At 46.0% G+C, this 23,004-nt stretch overlaps 1 protein-coding gene across 4 annotated transcripts in view; it reads right to left on the bottom strand.

Moving 5' to 3' along the window:
• si:dkey-100n23.5 (cyclic AMP receptor-like protein A) overlaps positions 1–23,004 on the bottom strand; it is a 77,874-nt gene that overhangs the window by 39,345 nt on the left and 15,525 nt on the right. For all 4 annotated transcript variants that reach the window (XM_037280947.1, XM_037280945.1, XM_037280944.1 and 1 more), the window contains 4 exons: positions 19,994–20,081; positions 11,590–11,679; positions 11,104–11,142; positions 3,087–3,165 (listed from right to left, as the gene is read on the bottom strand). In XM_037280947.1, coding sequence (XP_037136842.1) covers positions 3,087–3,165; positions 11,104–11,142; positions 11,590–11,679; positions 19,994–20,081 — 296 coding nt within the window. The remainder of the gene's footprint in view (positions 1–3,086; positions 3,166–11,103; positions 11,143–11,589; positions 11,680–19,993; positions 20,082–23,004) is intronic.

A 23,004-nucleotide genomic window follows, 5' to 3' on the forward strand; every position in this document is an offset into this window, starting at 1 on the left:
ATAGCCCTCCAGTGTTTATTTCTTTAAAGCCACGGCGTCGACACAGGCTTGGAAGACTAATGAGCTCCGGCGTAATTATCTCCCGCAATCTCGCTGCCTCGCAATGTGAAAACGTCTCGGTCCAGCCCGCACCGTCGCTCCCCTCTCTCTCTCTCTCTCTCTCTCTCCCTACCTCCCTCCCTCCCCCGCTCGCTTCTTGTCTCTCCGTTGAGCGAGGCGCCACCTACCTTCGCCGCTTTCAAAGCTTTTTGAGATTCTTTCAAGTGAGACAGCCTGCAGCGGAGAGGGAGATAAAGGCGCAGCTCGTCATAAATGTGATAGAGGATGCAAAACGGCAGAGTGAAGGGCGAGACGGGTGGAGCGAGACGGGAAAAGCGCGGGGGGAAAATGACGGGGTAGAGAGATGGGAGGGCAAGACAGGTGAATGGTGTGAAATGGTGGAGGCTTTTTATGTGCCATGTGGCTATATTGAGGTGTTCTTTTTAACAGGCTGGCCACAAAGGAGGCCCTAGCGCCCTGCAAAATCTGGATATTGCGATACCTCGGTCAACTTAGTCTCCGACATTAGCGGATGATGTTAGCTCACAATAGGGCTTCACAACGATGTGTTTACGTCTTGATGTTAGTTCACTAGGTTGCCATTATTACAAGTGACTTCACATTTGCGGTATGCAATGTGAAGGCACAAGTTCAATGGCCACAGTTAATATGCAACGCAAAAATGCGATAGAAATACACAATAGGTAATTACGTTGTCGCATACACAACATTAGTCGACGTAGGTAATATGCAAGATCAGTATACAATGTAAATACGCTATATTAATGAAGTTGTATTGGAATGAAAATAAACAATGTTAGGATGGGACTTTATGGTCATGTTTCAAGAGGCAAAACACAGATTTTCACTCACTCGGTATTCACTGAACGCTCCACATTAAAGGCCGCTTTTTGTCGTAGCTTGATCTTCGCTTTCAATTCTCAATAAAAGAAATCCAAAACATGTTCAAAATTCAAATGTGCCACTGGGCTTTGCGCATAGTGCTGTCATATAGCAGGAATGTCAGCTATGCGGACCTTGTGGAATGTCGCCTCCGGGCTTTTCGACTGCGCCCTCACAATAGAACAGAACACAGTTTCTATGTGAGCCAGAGGGGAGATCGATCCAATCAAACAGCCTGCTTCATCCAAAGAGCAATGCTACTTATCGAATAAATAAGCAAAACGTTACATTAACAATAGGCTGAACTGAAGGGATTTGGATTGCTCACTGTCTACTGTGCATCAAGAAATGAAGAACATCTGAAGAACGACGAAAGACTTTCAGCATGTCTTCCTTCTGCCAATCATCTAAAGCTGTCGCTGTATATTAGTCTGGTGTGTGTTTTTACAGTTTTCACGTGGCTTAAGGTGTTGTGTAAAATGATGCCTAAAAATACAAACAAAATTTGAAAGTTAAACCACTGCCACATGAAATTTCAGCAAAACACGTGAGACTGACCGAATTAACATTTGAATGAACTAATGCCATCTAGTGTTGTCTTTACTATTTATACAGGAAGTTGTGAACCATTTTTGTGAATTAACATCGTAAACTAACATCGTGAACCAACGTCGCAAACCAACGTTGTGAACGTACTTCATGAACCACCGTTGTCAACCAATACCGTGCACTAATGTTGGCAAATAAGATGGAGAGCCAACCCTGGCAATAACGCCGCATCTGCGCCACTGGCGTCGTGTTAATTTTACACAAACTATTTTTGCTTGTTTTCAACATGTTGTAATCTAATGAATACATTTTATTCGGAACAAGTCAGTGATAAAGTTAGCATTCGAGCATCCGGTGATTTCCGTAACAAAGAGAGGACGATCCGTAACATTTGACAGCTCTGGTTCTATCATACATTTGTTACTAAATTTTACACTGGCGGTTAAGAAACTTAAAATAGGAACCAAACGAAGCCCATATAGTAGCAATTGTATGATGGTTTGGAACAAATTTAGCATTTAGATAATTTCCTATTGGAAAAATTGTTTTGTAATTACAAGTTGTAATTACAAAACAATTTGTTGTAATTTACAACAACCATTTAACCAAGTTGCTTATTTGTCCAAACCAGGTTTGAGAGGCATCTTGGAGTAAATTGACCTCCTGTGCTAGGTTCAGACACGAAATATTGCATCACTCTGCGTCTCGCATGCTTTTGTGCGCATAGGAACTACGCGGGAGTTGTTTCAAGTGGAGAAAAGAAGGGAGGACTCAATTTTCTCTGAACATCGCTAGTCAATCTGGTGAGCGGTGGATGTGTTGTTATACCTGTAAACAAGTCAATAAGCTCACCAAATTCTTTCACCTTGCTGCTCTATTTTGGCTCGGCCCTGGTCGGTAATGGAAGTCGCTCGGTCCCACAGACCGCAATGATGTCCCAAATTGTTTTGATGTGTCTGTTTTGGTGCTGCCGCATGTGACGTAGTGAGTCCATACTCAACACCGATTGGTTACCGGTAATGCGACGCCAGCACATCAGCAAACCACGGCAAAATTAGCAAAGGAGGAAAAGTTTCCTTTCAAAGGCTTCATCGGCACCTGCACCTGACCGCACAAACTGCATTGACTATATTTGGAAGCACATTGCCAGAAAGGCTCAGCTCGCCTTTGGTTTGACTGCAGCATCAGACTAAGAAGAAATGCAAAAGTTGGCTCATTTCTATTAAAGCTTGCATGGAAGCGCAAAGGGAAAAAAACAAGGTCGTGAAAAAAAAAAAATGGAATTTAAAAATAAGACTGTGGGGAAAGGTTCATTGCCAAGTTATGCGAAGGCTGAGAGCTTAGACAGAGTCGGGTGTTGAAAGCCTCCGGGCAGGTCAGACAAACCTGTTGGAGGAGGCAACAAAGGCAAATTATCCAAAATGTCAGTTATTTATAGGTGCACTTCCGGATGTCGACCCAGCTGAGCACTCGCGTTTGCCTCTGTTCACTCAGGCAGACTTCCAGCCACGCGGTCTCATCTTCACCGTTGATTTGATGCATCTTCAAAAGGTCACAAAGCATACGAATGCAGCCTAATGACCACGCACACTCACCCGGTTATTGGCCACACAGATTATCCTGGCGTAGCAGCAAATCATCAGCAGGATGAGAGTGAACAAAGGCACGTACCATCTGCAAGGTGACATCAGAAAGGAAGAAAATGAACGAAGAATGTTCACGCAAAAATGAGATGTTTCCTGCTTCGATTAGAGTGAATCATCTAAACAGTTTTCTTCATCACACTGTGCATCATTTAGAACAGCACCTCAAATAGGATGTTGTCAGAAGGAAGTGGCTACGGAGGTTCGTGTCGTAGAATGTTATCAGGAAGTGGCATCAGAGACACAGATAAACTAGTGCATTTGAGATTTTCACCCTGAAATCGAACATGGCTTTTGCAAGCAGCGTGTTTGACTTTTATTTCTGCATCTCACTATTCACTCTGCTATTGGTTACAAAGTGTAAAGCACTTTTAAAACCTAAAAAGGTATCATTACAATTTAAGCATGTTGAAGAATTTCAAGCACCCACTCAAACCTAAAAACGTATCATTACTATTGAAGCATTTTGAAGAATTTCAAGCACCCATGGGAACCCGGCTAACCTCGTCTTCTGACTGACCACCCGCGCACGCCGCACTCATTCGTCATTCTCGTAAGCCAACCCGGCTGGCTGGTTAATTAAGGTCGCAGAAGCTACGCCGTGTGACGTCGTTTTACTGAGGCCAAACGCGGCAGCAAAATTACCGGAAATACACAACGTTCCTGCGGGATGAAACACTGACAATCAAGGGGAGGCACTGTGTAGCGAAAAACATGTCAGGTATTCTGACCGCATAAAAGAAAAGGGAGGCAGGCGAGAGGAGTGAGGCAAGGTGGCGGGGCGGTGATGGCTTTGTTGGACTGGCAGCTTTGTGTTATGCAACCTCTCGGGAGGTGATGTAAGCTCGGAGGTGTTTCAACCTCTCCCTGTAATCACAAAACCGGGCCTTTGTCTCGCTTTGATAGGCAGGTTCGCAGACGCCTTTCGTCTGTTTTGCACCGGTGCGGTGCCAAAAAATACAGGCTTACCCCAAGCCAGCGCGACCATCCGACCCGAGCTAACCGAAGCTTCGCCGCGATCATTTTTAGTCGAGAACGAAATATGCCTCAAATTTAAAAGTTTAGGATCAATTTGTAGAAGATCAAGTTCGATACGTACAGTGGAACCTCTAAAAGCAATTTTTTGAGGGACACTTGCCGACTCACAGTTCGAAAAGAAGTTTTGCCATTGGAAATACAACAGACTCGGGGTCAAATTGTTCATAAATGAATAAATAAATAAATAAATAAATAAATAAACAGTTCATAAAGTTTTATAAACTAAGAGAATAATGTTTTTGTAACACTTTTGTCAGATATAAACAAATGACTTTTTTCAAATTAGCTGTCATTGTTTTAATAGAAATTTTGTATCAAAAGTACTAGTAGTAGTAGTTACTTGATGTCGGTATGGGTGAATACTGGAGAATGGAGTTCTGAAAAAAGTGTGATTCAATATTCCTAACTGATTGGCGTACTTTTTTCAAAGTAAAAATCCTCCTTGTGTGACTTTCAGGTATTTGTAGCCAATCCCAAAACTGACATCCATTTCCCTCCTTGGCAAGACTCCATTTGCTATGCCAGACGCTCTGTCGCATCTTAATGCTTCAAACCTGATCCATCATAGATCCATTTTTCATAGCCTACCACTGTTCAGAGTCGCCGTAAGATAGAGCCTTGCCCTCTTGACTTCAGGCAAAAGGTGAACGACATCCAAGTCTGGTCGCCACTCAATTACAGGGCATGGAGTATCTCGAGAAAACCCACAAAAGCAGAGGGAGACAAACTCCACACAGTAACTACGCAACCAGGATGCTCTCTGAAGCCCAGAATTGTCAGACAGAGGCTTTAACCGCAAGGTCAACGAGCTGTTCGTGACGAACATGCACAATTCGAGAAGGTCTCGGAAGGTCAACGAACGTTTCTCGTAATATGCTAACATTGAGAGACATCATTCACAGCTGCTTATAGCATAGCCTCAAAAACGTGTTCATACTTTGATGCTCGCTGATCTATGGTCTGGTGAGAAAGGCTAAGGTCGTGCGTAACGAAGATCTGATTTTGTACAATAATGGCGGATTTTTTTACGTAAATTCAGCATGAAATGGAAGCTGGTCAATTGTAGGCGAGTTTGACTCAGAGTTTCCGCCATCTGAATAAAACGATCCATCCTTCCATTTTCTGAACCGCTTCTCTTCATGAGGGTTGCGGGTGTGCTGGAATCTATCCCTGCGGACTTTGGGCAGTAGGCGGAGGACAACCTGAAATGGTCGTTAGCCAATCGCAGGGCACACAGACAAACGATCATTCGCACTCACAGCTACGGCCAATTTGGCGTGATAAATCGGCACTCCATGCATGTTTTTGGAATGTTGGAGGAAACCGAAGTACCCTGAGGAAACACACGCAAACACGAGGGGAACAAGCAAGCCCCACACAGGGCGGTGGAATCAAACCCGCACCCTCTGAACTGTAAGGCGACAAGCTAACCTGCCCCACCGTGCTGCCCTGAATAAAAATAAAACTGGCATTTAAAGCAACATGCACAAAAGGTAAATATCACTCCCTTGGCATTAAAATGGTAAAATGAAATTCAAACAAAACTTTTCATTGGCGGCGAGAATCCAGGATGGTCGGCGGCGCTATTTTCGCAGCGGGAAACGCGCCGCGGAGAAGCCGTGCTGTTTTATATGCGTTCCCTCAAGTCTGGTAGGAAACATCAATAAACAAAGAAGAGCCTCTTTGAACGCATGTGTGTGTGTGTGTCTGTGTGTGTGTGTATGCGTGTGCGTGCGGGTTCAATAATGGCATGGGACAATGATGAAAGCATTTCAAGGGTGGAGGGGTGTTAGGGGACCTACGCGAGCGTCACCTCGTGTGATTTAATAACCCGCTCTCCGGAATAAACAGCGTCCAATTACGGCAGCGCGCGTCCCATTAATGATGGAGGGACGGGGTGGGCGGATGGAAGGGAGCGGAATGGGAGGGGTGGCATTTTTAACGATAGCGAGCGAGGGGAGGCGGCGGGCTTGGCGGCGAGGGGGAGAGAATGACGGGCGGCAGCTACAAAGTGCTCTAATTAGCATGATAATGATCTGCCATTAGAGCCCCGCTCTACAGCTGTGCGCTACCCGGAGCCGGAGCGAGACGGGAAGGAAAAGAAGCAGAGAGGCAAATAGAGGCAGGGAGAAAAGGAGATTCCGAGTGGGTAGGGGATGACAAAGAGGAGGACAGGAATAAAGGTGAAGATGGCGGAGGGGATTGGGGCGATGGGAGGATTGTAGGTCGAGAACAGAAAGAAGAGAAATTAGAAAGCGGCGCAGGGTGATTAAAAATAGAGCAAGCGTGGCGTAAAGGGGCTGACGGGAGATGAATGTCTAAAAAAAGAAAGAAAAGGATAACGGCGGAGGAGAGTTGGCGGGAAGGACTGCGGCGAGAAGCGCTGGAGAGAGAGAAAGAGAGGGAGAAAGACGGGGGAGAGAGAGAGAGAGAGAGGGGGGGGCTCGAAACTTAGAGAAAGATCTTCAGAGGCACGAGCGCAGATTGAATCCCTCCGCCTCAGCCTACCGTTTCTCCCCCCCCATCCTCCCTCTGAAGTGAAGGACGCGGCGCGGATGAAAGGAGCCTTAATGGAAGCGCTCAGCAGAAGATGAGAGTGCAGCAGGGACCCGTCGTTCCTGGTTAGCGCTCAACTGCGGCGACTCAACTTTGACCCGCTGCTGCGACAAGAGATCACAATCTACCTGTTCAGCCACTTGCACAAAGGCCGGGACAAATAGAGAGACCAAAAAAAAAAAGGGTGCAAGTAGAATCTAATGGCTGCATTTGACCAAAAAAACAAGTGTATTTTTGAAATATTTCTCCATGCAAATTAGATCCCTGTCACACTCGCCGCTATCAAGCACAAAGCCGGAGACGAACCGAAGAGCCACTACAGCCAATCAGACGGGCTTCCAAAATATTCAAGCTAATGGCTGCATTCTTTTATCAAGCAGCAGTATGGCACACTTCCCTTGTGTGGGGAAAAAAAACGAGATCACACTGCTGTCCAGTGATGGGTTGGCATATATTTCTTCTCTTATATGCTACTTTTCTATTTTCTTGATCCACTATTGCTACTGAAATGATGCAAATTTACCTACATCCATCCATCCTCCACCGCTTATCCGCAGTTGGGTTGCGGCGGCAGCAGCTTCAACAGAGACCTGTCCAGCTCATCCCAGAGAAGCCCAAGGTGTTCCTAGGCCAGCCGGGAGACATAATCGCTCCAGCGTGGCCTGGGTCATCCCCAGGGCCACCTTCTGGTGTGACATAACCGGAACACCTCACAGGGAGGTGTCCAGGAGGCATCTTAATGAGATGCCCAAGCCACCTCATCCGGCTGGCTCCTCTCAAAGCGGAGGAGCAGCGGCTTGACTGCGAGTCCCTCCCGGATAACCGAGCTTCTTACGCTATCTCTAAGGGAGAGCCCAGACACCCTGCGGAGGAAAATCATCTCAGCTGGTCACCTTGGACCTGTTTGCCATGGGTATGGACCTGCCAGGGGCATAAGGCCTTAGACAACTTAGCTCCTAGTGTCACTGGGAGATGCAAACCCCACCATCATTTTATATATATCTACATATCTTAATATTTATATATATCTACATATGTACACTGCAGGGTCAAAAACAATCTGATTTGGGTTGTAAAATGGACTGACCCAGGAAGTTGGGTCAATTTGTTTAGCACAAACCCCGTTTTTTTGTCCAAAACAACAGGTCGATCCAAGTTTTAACCCAGAGGGTTTAAAGGTGTGTGGTATTCTCAAGAAGCTGTCTTGTATTTCTTTTTTATTCACTTTATTTACAACCCAGCACACAGACCTAACATCTATAACATCCTACTCGCAAGTTGCCACCCGACACTACTTTTTCATCTCTCGTCTCACTCTCTTATGTCAACATTCCTTATCTATGCACTCTCTTTACATGACGCCCTTATGTTCAGCCAGCGATACAATAGTCGGGTAAACCAGGAACCTCACAACACTTGGGCAAGCTGCGTTCTTCAAACTCCAAATCGTCAACAGTTCCAATTACTGCTTGAATGCTAGTCGTACTTAGAATCTGAGATAAACTAACAAACTATTTGAGATAATTGAATAATCAACACAACAATAAGAAAGACAACTTAACCCCATTACAGGGTTAAAAAGGTTGAATTAATGCAAGACATATGAAAACTTAAATGCTCAGTGAGGCGGATTAAAAATTGGCGCGGGCCATGTACATTAGTTTGCCTAGTCCTTGTGCGAGCGAGACCCAACCAGCCTTTCACAATGAAAGACTGACAACCAGTGTTTCAAATCAGTTATTTAGGTGGTCACAAATTGCCGACCAAACCAAACCTATGAGGAAAACGGGCTCCGGAATGTTTCATGTCAATAGGTCCAATAACTACCACAGCTAAAATCCCTCCGGGGTCATTACCATTCATTTGTGTCACACGGGGTCAACGACATGCTGCCAACGGGGACGCGGGAGCGCTGACTCAGCACGACTGCGGCGCGCTGAGTCAACCCCTTGAAATTCAGCACCTTCGTCTCATGAGGCCCTGTCCTCTGCGCCTCGCTTCCGCCGAGCGTAGCCTGTCGCGTCGGCGTGCTCGGATGAGCGCTGATGAAGATACACGGCGCGCCGTGGCCAGAGACGAGGGGCCATCCATTTCTCTTAGGCTCATCTCCATTCCCGCTACGGCGCCGCCAACCTCCCTCCCTCCCTCCCTCCTCTTTCCCTCCCTCTCCCGCTGAGTTATGCCCGCTCTCTCCCTCTCGCGCCTTCCATCTTTCTAATTTTCACCTTTAATGCGGCAACCTTTCGCCCGGCTGCTGCCAGCAACGGCGTGCGGTTTAACGCGTGTGCTTCCTCCTTGACGGGCGCTGCCTTGGCCTCTAATCTCTCATCTGGTTTGATGTAATTAGAGCTAATGATGATTCCCTGATCCTCTGAGCGGCTCGTCCCCCTGGGCCACAACAGCGAGGAAAACTAGAAAGAGCCGGGGAGCAGAGGAGCGCTGATAAAAGAGACACAGGCTCGTTTAGCACAGCTGATAGCATGTTGTGTGTGTGCGTGCGTGTGTGCGCGCGTGTGTGTGTCTACGCGCCAGCCTTGTGTGTGCTTATTTGTTTAGAAAGATTGATTCCCTGCTGATGCCGCGAGCAGCAACGCAATTACCTTGCCTCGTTGCAAAGCGCTGTCGTGTGTGTGTGTGTATCTCTGTGTGCATGTGTGTGTACGTGCGTGCATTTGTGCGCTTAAGCGTTGGGGGTTGACTGGCGGCGCGTTTGCAGATTTCGGCCGGCTGCGGAAAGCGTCAAGCAGAAATAATCCTTCATAGCCGTCCTGAGCGTTAAATACACGCAGCGACTTCCCTGATCTGACATGGGTGCAACACACACGCGTACACACACGGGATTTTAGCCAATATGGGTGAAATTACCCGCAGGCTTCCCAATATGTTCCCATACCAATTCAGTCAATCAGAAGCCTAAAGAAATTGAATTCCGGAAAGATAAGACCTGCAACATGAAAGGTTACCGTGAACCTCCGTTTCCAGCTGTAATAGGTGAAAATCTGGCTCGAGAGAAAATCTTTTTAAAGCAAAAGTCAACCCTAGGGATTTCTTTTCAGGATGGACAATGTGTGAGCAACAGTAAAAGAAAATGGTATTCTGCTTAACATTTCTGGAATAAGAGTTAAACAGAACAATTCATCAACCTCAGGGCGACGCCATCTTGGACATTTCCATCCTGTTGTCGATAGAAAAACACGGCACCAATGCCCGATGGTGCGTTCAGAAATACGCACGGAGCACGCATTGGTTCGGAAAATCAGTGCGTTGCTCAAATTTGCCATTCGGAAATTCAGAGCCCAACAAAAACGAAGTGCTGCTGCGTGCACTCAAACGCCCCGACTGAGGACAAAGTAGCTACGCCAGTGCTGACTGCGCTTGAAAATAAATGGAAGATGAGCATTCTCTCTCTCTCTCTCCCAACACACACACTCTGAGTAGCGCATAGGCGTCAGAGTGAATTTCCGAACGCTCCTAAGGTCAGCGGTCGTTCGGCTGACAGATTACCGGCCGCGATGGATTTTGCAAGTGCTATTCGCCCTTGCTCATTTGAACTGGTGTACACTATAGCAATCTGCAGCAGGCAGATGAAAACATGGGGCAAGAAGATTGAATCCTATAATAAATACAAAATTGAATACTAAGTGTGCTGTTTGAAGAATACTGTTGAAATGGGTGTTGTAACAAGAAGGGACCAATAGGTGTCGATATAAAGGAGGTACGATAAGAATCGTTGAAGAGTGGCTGGAGTGTGTTCACGCAGCGAGCAGTAAAACAACGAAGCCAGTCACCGTTTGATGCCACCTGTATGGAAATTTCAGTATTTCCAATCTGGACAGATGTACGTCATATCTTTGCGAGTGGAGAGCTAAATGGCGCCTCCCTTGGGCAAGTAAGTGCCATGTTTTGAACGTATTTTCTTTTAGACTAAATACTCGGTAGACTATAGTCTAACGAACACTGCCAATTTTAAATTACGCTGGAAGTTTGAACATCTTTGGTTGAATTCCTCTTTCGCTCGGCTTTTTTAGCATCCTCTTGTTGTGGTATTAGTACACGTTATTTAATGTTTACATTGTAAAGAGGTCCCGAAATATTCAAACCGTTTGTTCACTTGTAGCGGGTGAAGCTAGATACGCTAGACGGTGAATTTCCGCTTCCGTGCTAAAATGGAATGTGGGGAGTGCAACAGGAATGGAAATAAAAATAAAAAGCGCAAGCAAAGAGGAAAAAAAAAAAAAACACTTTTCGTCTCATGCTGAGGGGAGGGGAAAATAACCCACAGGCTCCCCTCGATACGCAACCCTTCCCATTTCCCCGCAGAGACCCTCCACCCCTACAGCAGGCTTTGATGGCGGGGCTGAAAGGGTCTACTTACATCCCAAATCTCCAGGCTACGTGATCGTCTGTGATCCAGCTGGTGGAAAAGAGAAAGAGAGAGCGGGGTTACAGAGGAGTGAGAGAGAGCGCGGAAGGGAGGCTTGCGACTGCGTACGGGGGGTGGGGGGGGGGGGGGAACGCCGCGCAGCTGTAGCTATTAATAAGCCAAGAGCGGAAAAAGAGAGCGCCGAGCCTGGAGATTAAGGCTCCGTCCCAATTTTCATTCCACGTCCGGCTCTCCTCGGGCCCGGCGTCGTCTTTTCCCTCAGCCCCTTAACGACTCTCCAAACAAACAATGATGCTTCTCCTGCTCACCGAAGGAGCTGGCGTTTCCAAATGTTTAAAGATGAGCTGATAATTGCCCGTTTTTACAACGCTAGGTCTTATGAGGGAAAAAGGAGCCCGCCGGGAGCTGGAAGGAGGCCAAAGCGGCTTGCCGACAAAACAAAGGCGCCGGCCGGGCGTTACGACGGTTGCGACTCACCACCAGGCTCCCGCTGGGCCGTAGTAACCTTTGAACAGCGGCAAGGATGACATGACCAGGGGAACCCCCCATGCGATCAGATGGTAAAACCTGATAAAAACAAAAACAACACTTGCAATGTGGAACACCAACTCGATAAATGTTATTTCTGACGTCAAGGAAGTTTATCAGCAAAAAAAATGATCTCTTCTATCAATTCAGTTTTCATTGGTGTTTGTAGGATTATATAAGAACGGAGCAACTTCCACTCAAAGTTGTAGTTTTGATGCAGTTTTAAAATATTCATTCGCTAATTCATTTTACAAACTGCTTCGTCCTGATGTGAGTCACGAATGTGCGGGAGCCTATCCCAGCTGACTTTGGGCGGTAGGCCTTGAACACCTTGAACTGAACCTTGAACTGACCTCGCCAGCCAAGGTCAGGGCACACAAAGACAATCATTCGAGCTCACAATCACACCTACGGACAATTTGGAGACGCCGATCAGCCTACCGTGCATGTCTTTGGAATGTGGGAAGAAACCCACGCAGGCACAGGGAGAACATACAAACTCCACACAGGAAGGATTCAAACACCGCTCCTCTGAACTGTGAGACGTTGTGCTAACCAATGCCACGCTTTTTTTTGTAAACAATTTCTACAATTATTTCTGCTACTTTTGTTTTATTGCTTATTAGCAAGACAGCCCAAAATTTCTGATCAAGTTTCCAGGAAACTGAGCGACGTTATGTCACACTTAAAATCATCAAATTTCATATTCATTGCTGTTTGCTAACATTGACTCTGCAGCGTAGTTTTTTTATAACAGATGATGCAAAATATTTGTAGCCAATTCCCAGGAAACTAAGGAGTTCTGTTCATAACATCATCATTTCAATGCTTTTTCATTGTTAATAACGTAACCGAAAATTTTGACGATGAGGCCGGGAGGTCCTCGAGGCTGCCTTGCCGGCGGTGGCTAGCTAACGCGGCCGGCGGCGAGCTCTAAGCTTTTTGGCTGCACAGAGCCAGCCCCATGTCTGGCTGGTAAGAAGCCAAAGTGTTTCAGCAAATAATGTTCGTTTATCCGTCTGAAGCTAATTCTGCCTCGACAAGCTATAGGAGCTAGCGCAAAGTCGCAGTCTCTGCTTGCCTGCCAGACTATGGACCTGTAAAAACTTCAGCAGCGCAAAACGTCCAAAAGCTACGACTAATGCACATTCCTTGTGCGTGCTTGCCCGAAAATTTCCCAAACGTGGTAATATTAACTATAATTACCCCCATTGCAGTACAAAGGTTGATTTCTAAGATTGGAGGTCTTCACCAGAACCACAAACAGGAATTCTGGTCTCCCTTAGCAGGTGTTGCCATAATTAAATCTGAGAGCTCAACTGGGTAAATGATGACGGAAGAATCTAGACAAGGCAAGGCAAGGAAAGGCTCTACTCTTTTTTTTTTTTTTTTTTAATACATTAATCAGCTTACCTTCATGGAAACATTTGAAGAAAGCTGACTGGGCTAAAACTGCTTAGGGGTTCGAAAAAAAATCATTGACTGCTATTACAGGAAAAAAAAAAATGAAGCGCCATATGTTCGTGTGTGCGATGTGAAGATTGTGTCTTTTGAGGTTGTCCATCAATACTTTATACAGCGAACAGCATCAGCCAGTCAATAGAGTGGAAGTCCTACCCTGACATCTTCCGAGCAGATGCGACAGGGCTGACACACACTCAATCCGATTCGGTATGTGTGTGCGCTCCCGCTACACCCAATCAACACGCACTCACACACACATACACACACACACACACACACACACACACACACACACACACACACACACAAACACAAGCTCCCTCTTTCCATTTTACTGCATTTCCCGCCTCTGCAGCCGTCTGATGGACACCAGTGTGAATATGTGGGAGGCGATGGCGTTATAAAAAAAAAAAAAAGTGCCGGCTGGTGGTTTAAATAGAACAGGGCGGTGAGTGTGAGAGAGGGATGCGCAGATTTGGATCCAGCAAGGAAGCGTGAGAGAAAGCAGAAAATCTGACAAAAGGGAGGGGAAACAACAAAGACGGTTTTCTAACAAGCGCTTCCTTTGTTGGAAGTTTACGGAAAAACTAGGATTGGATTGTCAATAACCTCTATCAGACAAAAAGTCTGCAAAATGCCATCAGAGCAGTGACAGAGGAGCCGGAATGTATTGGCTTTAGGTTTTTAAACTTTTGATGAACTTTCAAACTAATCAAGAAAAAGATGTGGGCCTAGGTTGGGACCGGCCAACATACTTTCATCAATGTACTGTACAAAATGCAAACATGTTCTAATTCAATTGAGACCTGTTTTGCATGCAAAAAATGTAGGTAAACGTCTTCAATAGCAACGTAACCTGGAGTCCCGCAGTAGGGGAGATTTCTGCAATAGATGAGTGTAAGGGTGACTTGTTCCCCAAATGACATGGTTTTCAAAATCAAATTTGATCCACATTTTTTGTGCATTTAAGTCGCAAGTCAAAATATTAATTACGAGGGTGCTTTAGCTATGCCACTGCACAAGTGAAGCAACAAAATAAAGGACAGCAACAGTCGCTGATGCACTTTTGGCTGTTCATTGAATGGGACAAAGAGTGAAACACAAATATATCATGCAAACACTCGCAAGGAGAAAACGCAATCACTGCACTAATCAAATGATAAATGATCAACCTGAGCTGGGGTCAGAGCATCTTAAACAAAATATGCTTTTTTTAGGGCCTGGACCGAGTGGAATTAAATTTCATTTAATGGAGAAAATTGATTTGATATGTGAGCAAATTGTGTTATGAGCTTGGTCACGAAATGAATTAAACTCGTAAATCAAGGTAACCCTGTGATGCACTGGAAAGGGATGCGCAAGTGGTTGAAACACAATGAGCGCAGTTGGGGAAATAAATGAACAATTTCAATTTGTTCCCAGTTTTGCGCACAAATGATGTCAGCGGCGGACAAAAGACTTTGAAATCCAACGGCAAAGGGACGAAGCAGTACGGCGAAAAGGCGCTCGCCGGCAGGAGGAGAGATACAAATGGTGAAATCAGCGCTGCCGGTCCCTGGTGGAAGGGAGGGGGCGAGCGGGGGAAGACGGGAGGGGAGGGCGCCTTGTCAGGAAATCAATGTCGAGAGCTCGCAGACACACGGGCTGCGGCGCGCACACACACGCCGCTCGCTCGCTCGCAGCACAGCGAGAGAGAGCTGACGAGGTCCAGAGCGCGGCGCAACATGGGCTTAATGAGGCACAGCAGGGCCACGACGCGTTCCGTATTACGCACACACCCGCGTGCACGGCCGCACATGCACACACATGCATGGCTTGCCTGGAAACCCCACCGCTTCAGCCCCTGCTCACCCCCCCCGTCACCCACCCGCACGGCACCCACCCCCTCCTCCTGCTGACATCTCTCTGCCCTCAGCCTGAATCCGCCCTTCAAAAGCGCATTAGCATACATGCGCACGCTCGCTCGCTCTCGCTCTCTTCCTACCTCTCTCTCTCTTGCATGCACTTCAATCAGTCTTGGCTCATCCCGCCTCGGCTCCCCCTCTCCTCTGGCAATTTGTTCATTCATAAACCATCACAATGAGCCATCAGTGTGTGCGTGGTGGGAGAGAGGGAAAGAGGGAGAGAAAGAGAGAGAGGGAGAGAGAGAGGTGTGGGGGGGGATTGGGTTTGGGGATGGGGGCTGAAGGGTAAATTGTGCATGCGTGCAAAGGCACATCCCCGCCCGACTAAACACACACACAGCTTACGTACGTGCAGTCAATTCACGAAAAGCCCCTCGACGCTTGCCGCTAACACACGAGCCGATTAGCGGAGCGCCGTTCTTTTTTTTCCTCTCCCATTCTTCTTCACAGCACGCACAAAAACAAAGGCGCGTCCTCCCCCCCGCCTCTCACTTTCATCCATAGCCCATTTCACACCGCCTGGAAAAGCCGTGAATTTTCCAGCATTTTCCTGTGTGGCGTTCTGGATAAGTAACACACACGCGGAATGAGGGGGGTCAGAGTTGCCATGCAAATTTGCCAGGTTTTGGAGGTCGTATCGCCCCGACATTTAATACTGCCTATTAAAGTCGGCAATTTTCCAACTGTTTCCAGTGTCGTTGACACGGAATGTGGGTAGGCCTGTAAATTTCTTCGCTGGGACCTAACATCAGAGTTGTAATACTGCCGGTGAATAAGGGGTGTGAAGTTTAACACCGACACTAGCCATCTACAAGACTGTCTATTAAAGCCGTGATTTTTCACCTTAATGGGAAGTTGGAGGCGACCTGCAAATTTGTCACCTTCTGAGGTAGTACCAGAGATGTGGGATGCTGCCTGTTTGTAAGGGGTGTGAAGTCTAACACGCTGACTCCAGTCCGTTTCAGACTATTAAAACCTGGAATTTGCAACCTTTTCCTGAGTTGCTTACACAAGCCACGAATTTGCCACCACTGGAGGCGGAACCCTGCTTTTGCATAAGGGGTGTGACGTTTAACACGACAGCTTCATTTCAGTGTCTATTAAACCCAGAAAGTTCAAGATGCAACTTTGCTGGCTTCGGAAGGAGTGTCAAAGCCGTAACATTAGCATTGTTGACTACCGCTGCAAATTTCAGGACTTTCTCCACTGTCGCTTTCAGGAATGAGGTGTTGGGTTCAACCCACAAGTTCCAAGTTCTGGGAGTTTCTGTTCTTCAGTTTGGAACGATCACGTGATCACGAGATTTCTACCTCTGAAGACTTTGTCTCGAGATTGATGGTGGGAGGGAATCTGAATGTCTGTGATCAGATTATTAGAGCACACCATACACAATACAAGGAAGATTTAAATAATCCTTACGGCATTACCAGGCCTAACACATATTGGTGTCACGCCTCTTTTGCACAAACGGAAAATTGCATTATTGACTTTGTCCCCCCCCATTCAATGTCAGTGCCGTTTATACCGAACAATAAATTGTCTGCTTTTACAGGCAGTAAGTCTCTTTCACACAGCAAAATTAGCACATCACAGCTTCAACTCTGGCATTGATCTGTCGATGCTTTTTATATACCCGGAGAAGCCGGATACAAGCTTTCATACGGTGACACGGCACGCGGCAATTAGATGACGTAAGTGCCACTGTCTGATGTCACATAAAGTGACCAATGCTTTCAACAAGGCGGGGGATATGTGAGGTCAAAAGCTGGAAAAAAAAATCTGGGCTAAAGAACCCAGCAAAACAATCAGTGGCATTTACACTATCTGCTTGGCGCCTTTCAAACAGATAACAGCAAAGAGGCAAGAAGGACATAAAAGAAACGTTAGGCTGCCTCGGTTTCGGGTATGACACTGTCTTAGACGGAGAAAATTGCCAGGTCAACTTTGTCCCCCTCCATTCCATGTCAATGAGTTAGGGTTTTGGCATTTACAAGCAGAAGCCTTCTTCACAGCGAGACCCATCACAATTAGCGCATCGCAGCCTTAATAGAAGCGCTGGCATTTATCCGCCTGTGCCTTTTATACAAAACTAAGCGACGGTGCGAACTTTCACATCAAGTGCTATCGGGTAATTGGTTGACGTCAGTGGTGGTGTGACAGAAAGTGACAACTGCTTGCAAAAAATAAAATAAAAAAACAGAGCGGGTGGTGGGTGGCTGGAGATGAATATCGAGTGTTAAACTTGACACTCCGATACTGGCATTGCGAAAGACATTTACACACAGGTAGCGCCCGGCCGATGTTATGGCTTTGTTACTATCTTCAAACGCAGAAAATTGCCATGTGGACCTGGTCGCTTCATTCTGTCTCTGTGCCTTTTATAAAGATCAACGGCCATGGAAAAAAGATGGAAAGATCTCAGCGTTTATAGACGGTAGCCCCTTCTACAAAGAGACCCAACAAAAGTAGTGCCTTGAAACACGATCTGCCCTTGCTTTTTATGCTGAAGCCAGCCAAGCAGATACCATCACAACTGTGGCAGCGCTAAGTGTGACATAAAATATTTTCCTAGAGCGCTCTCAAGACAACAGGGCATTAGAAGTGAAAGTCGAGTGTGAAACATCACATGGCATTGCGGACCGGCGCCTCCCGAGGGTGGAAAGTTGTCAATGCGCGTCGGCGACGTTTGTATCGAAAAGTGACATGGGGGAAAGGCTGAAACGTTCTAACAGGGAAAAAAAAATCCACTTCCCCAAAAATCTCCGACAAAATTAGTACGTTGCAGACTTTGATTCATTTTCGTGTTTTTTAAGAGAGCCGAGCAAAACGGGCTATCGCTGCAATTAGGCGAGCTCTCGTTTCGACAGAACAGCAACGTCGGAAAGAACCGCGAAAATGCCAGCAATTACAGGCAGCGCAAAAGGGTCTCTTGATAAGGATCGGTAGTGAGCCCATTCTGGACCCCCAAGCAGGCATCATCCCTGCGCTCATAAACCCGTCTCTTTCTGAGTTATACCGCCATTATATCCTCCGGCTTATTGCTAATCAATGCAGAGGAACTCCCAAGGGGAGGGCTGGCAGGCCCAAACCAACACACACACACACATGCGCACGCACACAAACACAGGAGAGTCGGACAAGTGTGCACACCTAAGCACATCTACAGAATGGGAGCAGGAACAATCGACTTGGCTTGGCGAACAGAGTGGCTGCTAATTTGTTAAAGCTGCTTGTTCTTCCACCCACGGTGCGCATTCATTTTTTTTTTTAAAACGTCCTATACACACACACACACACGCCCGCGCACACACACACAAATAAATTCACACTTGCTCCGCGGAAAGCGCTCAGGGGAGTTTGAGCGACAGGGACGCTGAGCCACAAAGCGTGAAGATGTGTGCGCGCACACACGCAGCCACACAAGCTCGCACTTAGCGGCTGACACTCACTCCCTTTTCAATTAGAGTGGCGGCTGGCTGGAACGGAAAAGGAGGGAGGGATGGGATGGGGGGGGGGAGGCGGCCGGGAGATGGCTGTCAGGGCGCTGCAGGGAAACACATGCTCTGGCAGGCCGAACACACACACATGCACGCAAGCACACGCACTCCAGGGGAAGCGGCCATCACAAAATAAGACACACGAGTCTCTTCTTTTACGCCGAAAAGCGAGTCCGACTGCTATTCCGCCTGGCTTGTTTATGCGGAACTTATCAACGCCAGCAATATGGCGCCCCAGCGGGTGAATTTGAATAGCGCCTTCGCATCAGCGTTTTTAATGAGCTGCTACGCCGTTCAAGGCTGTCCCAATTACACAGACATCAGTGCCGGCGCCGCTCTTACATCGGCAGCCCCGCTTCGCGTCTCTGTACGGAGCTGTGAGGCGGAAAAAAAGCAACGCGGCGATTCCGGCTTGAACCTGGAAAATACGATAGCCCCCGGAGGAGAGCAGGCGTCCTCCAAGGTCAAGCTGGTAACCGCAATATACAATACAATGTGTGCGTGCGTGCGGATGAGATGTGCGACGTCACCGCAACGGCCGTTCAGCGGCAGCTCCGCTTATGCCGCGGCTTGTCGTGATCCCTGGAATAGTCACCAGTCAATCACAGGGCACATATGGAAGAACATCCGCTCACACTCAGGACAATATGGAGTGTTCGATGAGCTTAACATACATGTGTGAGGAATGTGTGAGGAAGCCCGAGTAACCACAGAAAATCCACGCAAGCTTGGGGAAATCCTACAAACTTCACACAGGAAGGTCATAGTTGAGAATCAAAACCAGAACGTGCAAGCCGCCGTGCTGCAACAACTAATTCATTTAACTAAAAAGGAAATATTACCAATAGTTCATATTTCAGCGCACATATCCGTATGCCGGTTACTCAGCCCTTACACACTGGCTATGTTTTTTTTTTCTGCAAGCAAGACGGGAGTCGTAGTTCAAGAAGTCACTGCGCACTTACATTTTTTTATTAACAAACGCGTTTCGACTTAATTCCTGTGTACTTTCTGTATTCTATGTTGAGACAGGTCAGTTCAGTCTGAAAGGGACAGGCGAATAAATCCCGGTTCCACCGTTACGCCAATTTACGGCAAAGCCAGTGTGAAAGCGGCTTAGAGGTGATGTAAGGCTTTCGGATTAGACGGACGGGACTCTACCATTAGCATTCTGAAGCGGGGGGGGGGGTTAAACATTCCCTCCAACTCAACCAGCACAAAGAGAAAAATTCCCCAATATGTCATGTATGTATCGAAATTGGGGGCGTTTCAATTTGGCATATTCTCGCTCGCAATCTAACAAACAACAATCAAGTCAAGTCAAGTTTATTTGTATAGCCCTAAATCACAAGCAGTCTCAAAGGGCTTCACATAGACAAAAATTGACAATTATTCTCAAAGCATCCCCTGATCTTAAGCTCCCAAACAACAATGAAGACGTTACCCTGCCAAAAAAAGCTGAGGCGAGGGCGCAGAGGCATTACTCACGTTTCATATGTGTTGGTGCTCTTCTCTCTGACCAAGTTAAAGTAAAGGTTCAGCGTGATGAGGCAAACCCAGGCTAAGGCACTCCAGTCTGCAGAAGGGGGGGGGGGGGGGGGGGGGAAACAAGGTCAGAAATGCAACACAGCTCCCAACCACGCACACACACACACTCATATGTATATGTGACATTTTTTGATGAATGGAAGCCCATTCTGCAGTAATATGAGGGAAACCTGTGGCTTATGGTGATGTATGAGAGGGGGGAGCTCGGAGAGAGATAATGATGAACTATGAAAAAGCAGAGCGAGATAACAGCGGCGTGGGTGCGCGGGAAGGTGGTGGGCGTGGGGGGGGTGCAGAGAGACTATGGTGGGAATCCAACATGGTGGATGTAAAGAGGCTGACACAAAGAAAGAACGTGAAACAAAGCGCTCACGTCTATTGTTGTACTTTTCAGCCTTGCTTTTTTTTTTGCGTTTGTGTCCTTGTGCGTTTGTGTGTGCGTGCGTGTGTTTTTCTTGACAGGACAGGCAAGGCCGCTCGTCACAATGATGAATTCCCGGAGCTGCGTGCTCAGCTTACTCGCTTTCACACAACACAAGCACGCGCACAAAAACGAAGCGGTAGCGGCGTGCGTTGACTAAGAAAGTAGGCCGGCCGGCTGTCTCTGTCATCGTTCAAAATAAATCATCGTCTCCGGGACAAGCAAAATGCATTTTACGCAACCGGGACGCGACCGGATCTGTGCTTTAATTCGGTGGTGGGCAACCTACGGCCCCTGGGCCATAAACAACTGGACGACATATACTGGAGGTCCTCAGTTTATGATCCTCCCGACGTGCAAGGTTTCGAGGTTACAAACTGTGCGCAGTGATCAAGTTTGAGCAGAAGCCAAAGACTACGTCATTATGTTAGCGACATGTGATTTTTCATCCATTTGTTTTCTGTACAAGCTCACCCTCACTCCAATTCATTGTTTTGTATTTATGCCCAGGAAGCGCTTTTTATAAAATATCGACTGAATCATGGCTTTACAAATGTTTGTAAAGGTTAGTGACAGATCGCTACTGTCAGAACAGAATTCAAATGTAGGACTACGTACAGTGTACAAGTATAGCTAAGATCGGAAAATCACAACTTCATGATTATATGATTTTGTTTTGTGTAATATTACAGAGCTTCTTTTGTCTAATATCTATGACCTTTTCATTAAATTGTCTTTTTTCTTGAAATAGTACTTATTTTCATTTTTATAATCAAAACTTACGATTATCGTACTATTCTTGGAAATTACAACTTTATTTCAGGTAATAGTACAACATGTGATTGTAACATGAAAAGGTTTTTCATAAAAAAAACATTGTTTTCTCAAATATTTTAAATTGTCACCTACGATTTTATTGTAAAATAACGATTTTGAGTGAATGAATGAATGAACAATCAAATAAATAAATAAAATAAGATAATAGTACATAGTGTAATAATAAAAAATAATTAAAATACAATTTTCACCAAGATATAACTGTAACCAACATTTTGTGAGTTTTTCAATTTAAAAAAAAAAAAAAAAAAGAGGAACTGAAACAAAGCTTTTGTGTTCTCATGCTTGGTGGAGGTAGTGAACCACAGCAGAATGTTATGAAAAAGTCCAACACACATTCAACCCACAAATACTCGTAATATTTAAATCAGCCTTTTTTTTTTTTTTATTCAGTACGGCCCTCAGACAACTTTATGAAAACTGAAATCGCCCCTGATAGAAAAAAGGTTGCCCCACCCATTTTAACGCGCACCTGCCCCCTGTATCCCAACACATTTCATAACATTTTATTGGTGTGAATTTAAAAGCAGCGCTACGGTGTGCAGCTCCCACCAGGCTTGACGCCACACAGAACAAAGTGCCTGTTCAGGTTTATGTACAGCCGTTTGTCCCCAGCGTGAGGATGCTCGTGATAAAGCGAGCTGACACGCGGCAACCCTGCAGCACTAACTCACTGCCCATTACGCCGCGGCCGCCTCAGTGTGTGTGTTTGCCTGTGAGAGCAATAAAAAAGAGCAGCGTCGAAGAGGCGTATTAGCACCGAGCCCTAACTAAGAATCCGAATGCTAATCGGCGGGGCTAAAGTGGCCATATAATTGCCATCAAAATAGCCAGCTTTAGTGGAAAAACCAGACGCTCGCACATCTAAATGGAACAGAAATAGATTACTGAATAACGCAAGTGGAATGCCAGCGCAATACAATTCAAAACTCTATTATGATACTTTCTCTGTTAAATACAAAAGAAAAAATGGAGGTACTTCACTAAAATTCTTTCGAAAAGCAAAATGGGGGCGGCGAGCGTTGTGACAAAAGAATAAGACAAATTGTTTCCATGATAATTTGAAGGGTTGGCATCTGAATAATTTTTTTTTTATAGACATAAGGGCACACAACTACTAGCGATAGTAGATTTGATGTTGATGCATACCTTGATGGTTAACACGACATACCAGGGGTACTCAAATACAAATCTTAAAAGGCCACAAAAAACTTTTTTTAATCACTCAAAAGTACACTTATTGAAAACAGTCAGGCTGCATCCGATAAAGCTAAAAGATTCAAAACAAAAGAAATGTTTCATTCAAAACAACGATACACACTAAAATAAAATCTCTTACCTTTTGACATATTAAACATTTGAAAAAACAAAGCACGACCTCTGTCGTGAATACGAAACATGACCTGATTTAGCAATTTATATGGAGTCATTTTAACATTGTGTAAAATAAAACAACGCATTCTGGAGCAACAGGTAACAAGGCACTGAAAGTTACGTCACTTCCCACTTTGTCTTTGACACACAGCGTAACAAAATCTATATTTTGGTACATCCTACTGACTCAATCGAACATTCTGCTTGAACGGCCCACATGAAGTGGACCAGTGGAATTAGAAATATACAAATCAACATCAAAGTAATAAATGTTTAAAGCACCTAAATCATAGATATGACCCTATTTAAATGACTTTGG

Source organism: Syngnathus acus, chromosome 21 (genome assembly GCF_901709675.1).
Source record: "Syngnathus acus chromosome 21, fSynAcu1.2, whole genome shotgun sequence".
NCBI classification, from domain to species: Eukaryota; Metazoa; Chordata; class Actinopteri; order Syngnathiformes; family Syngnathidae; genus Syngnathus; species Syngnathus acus.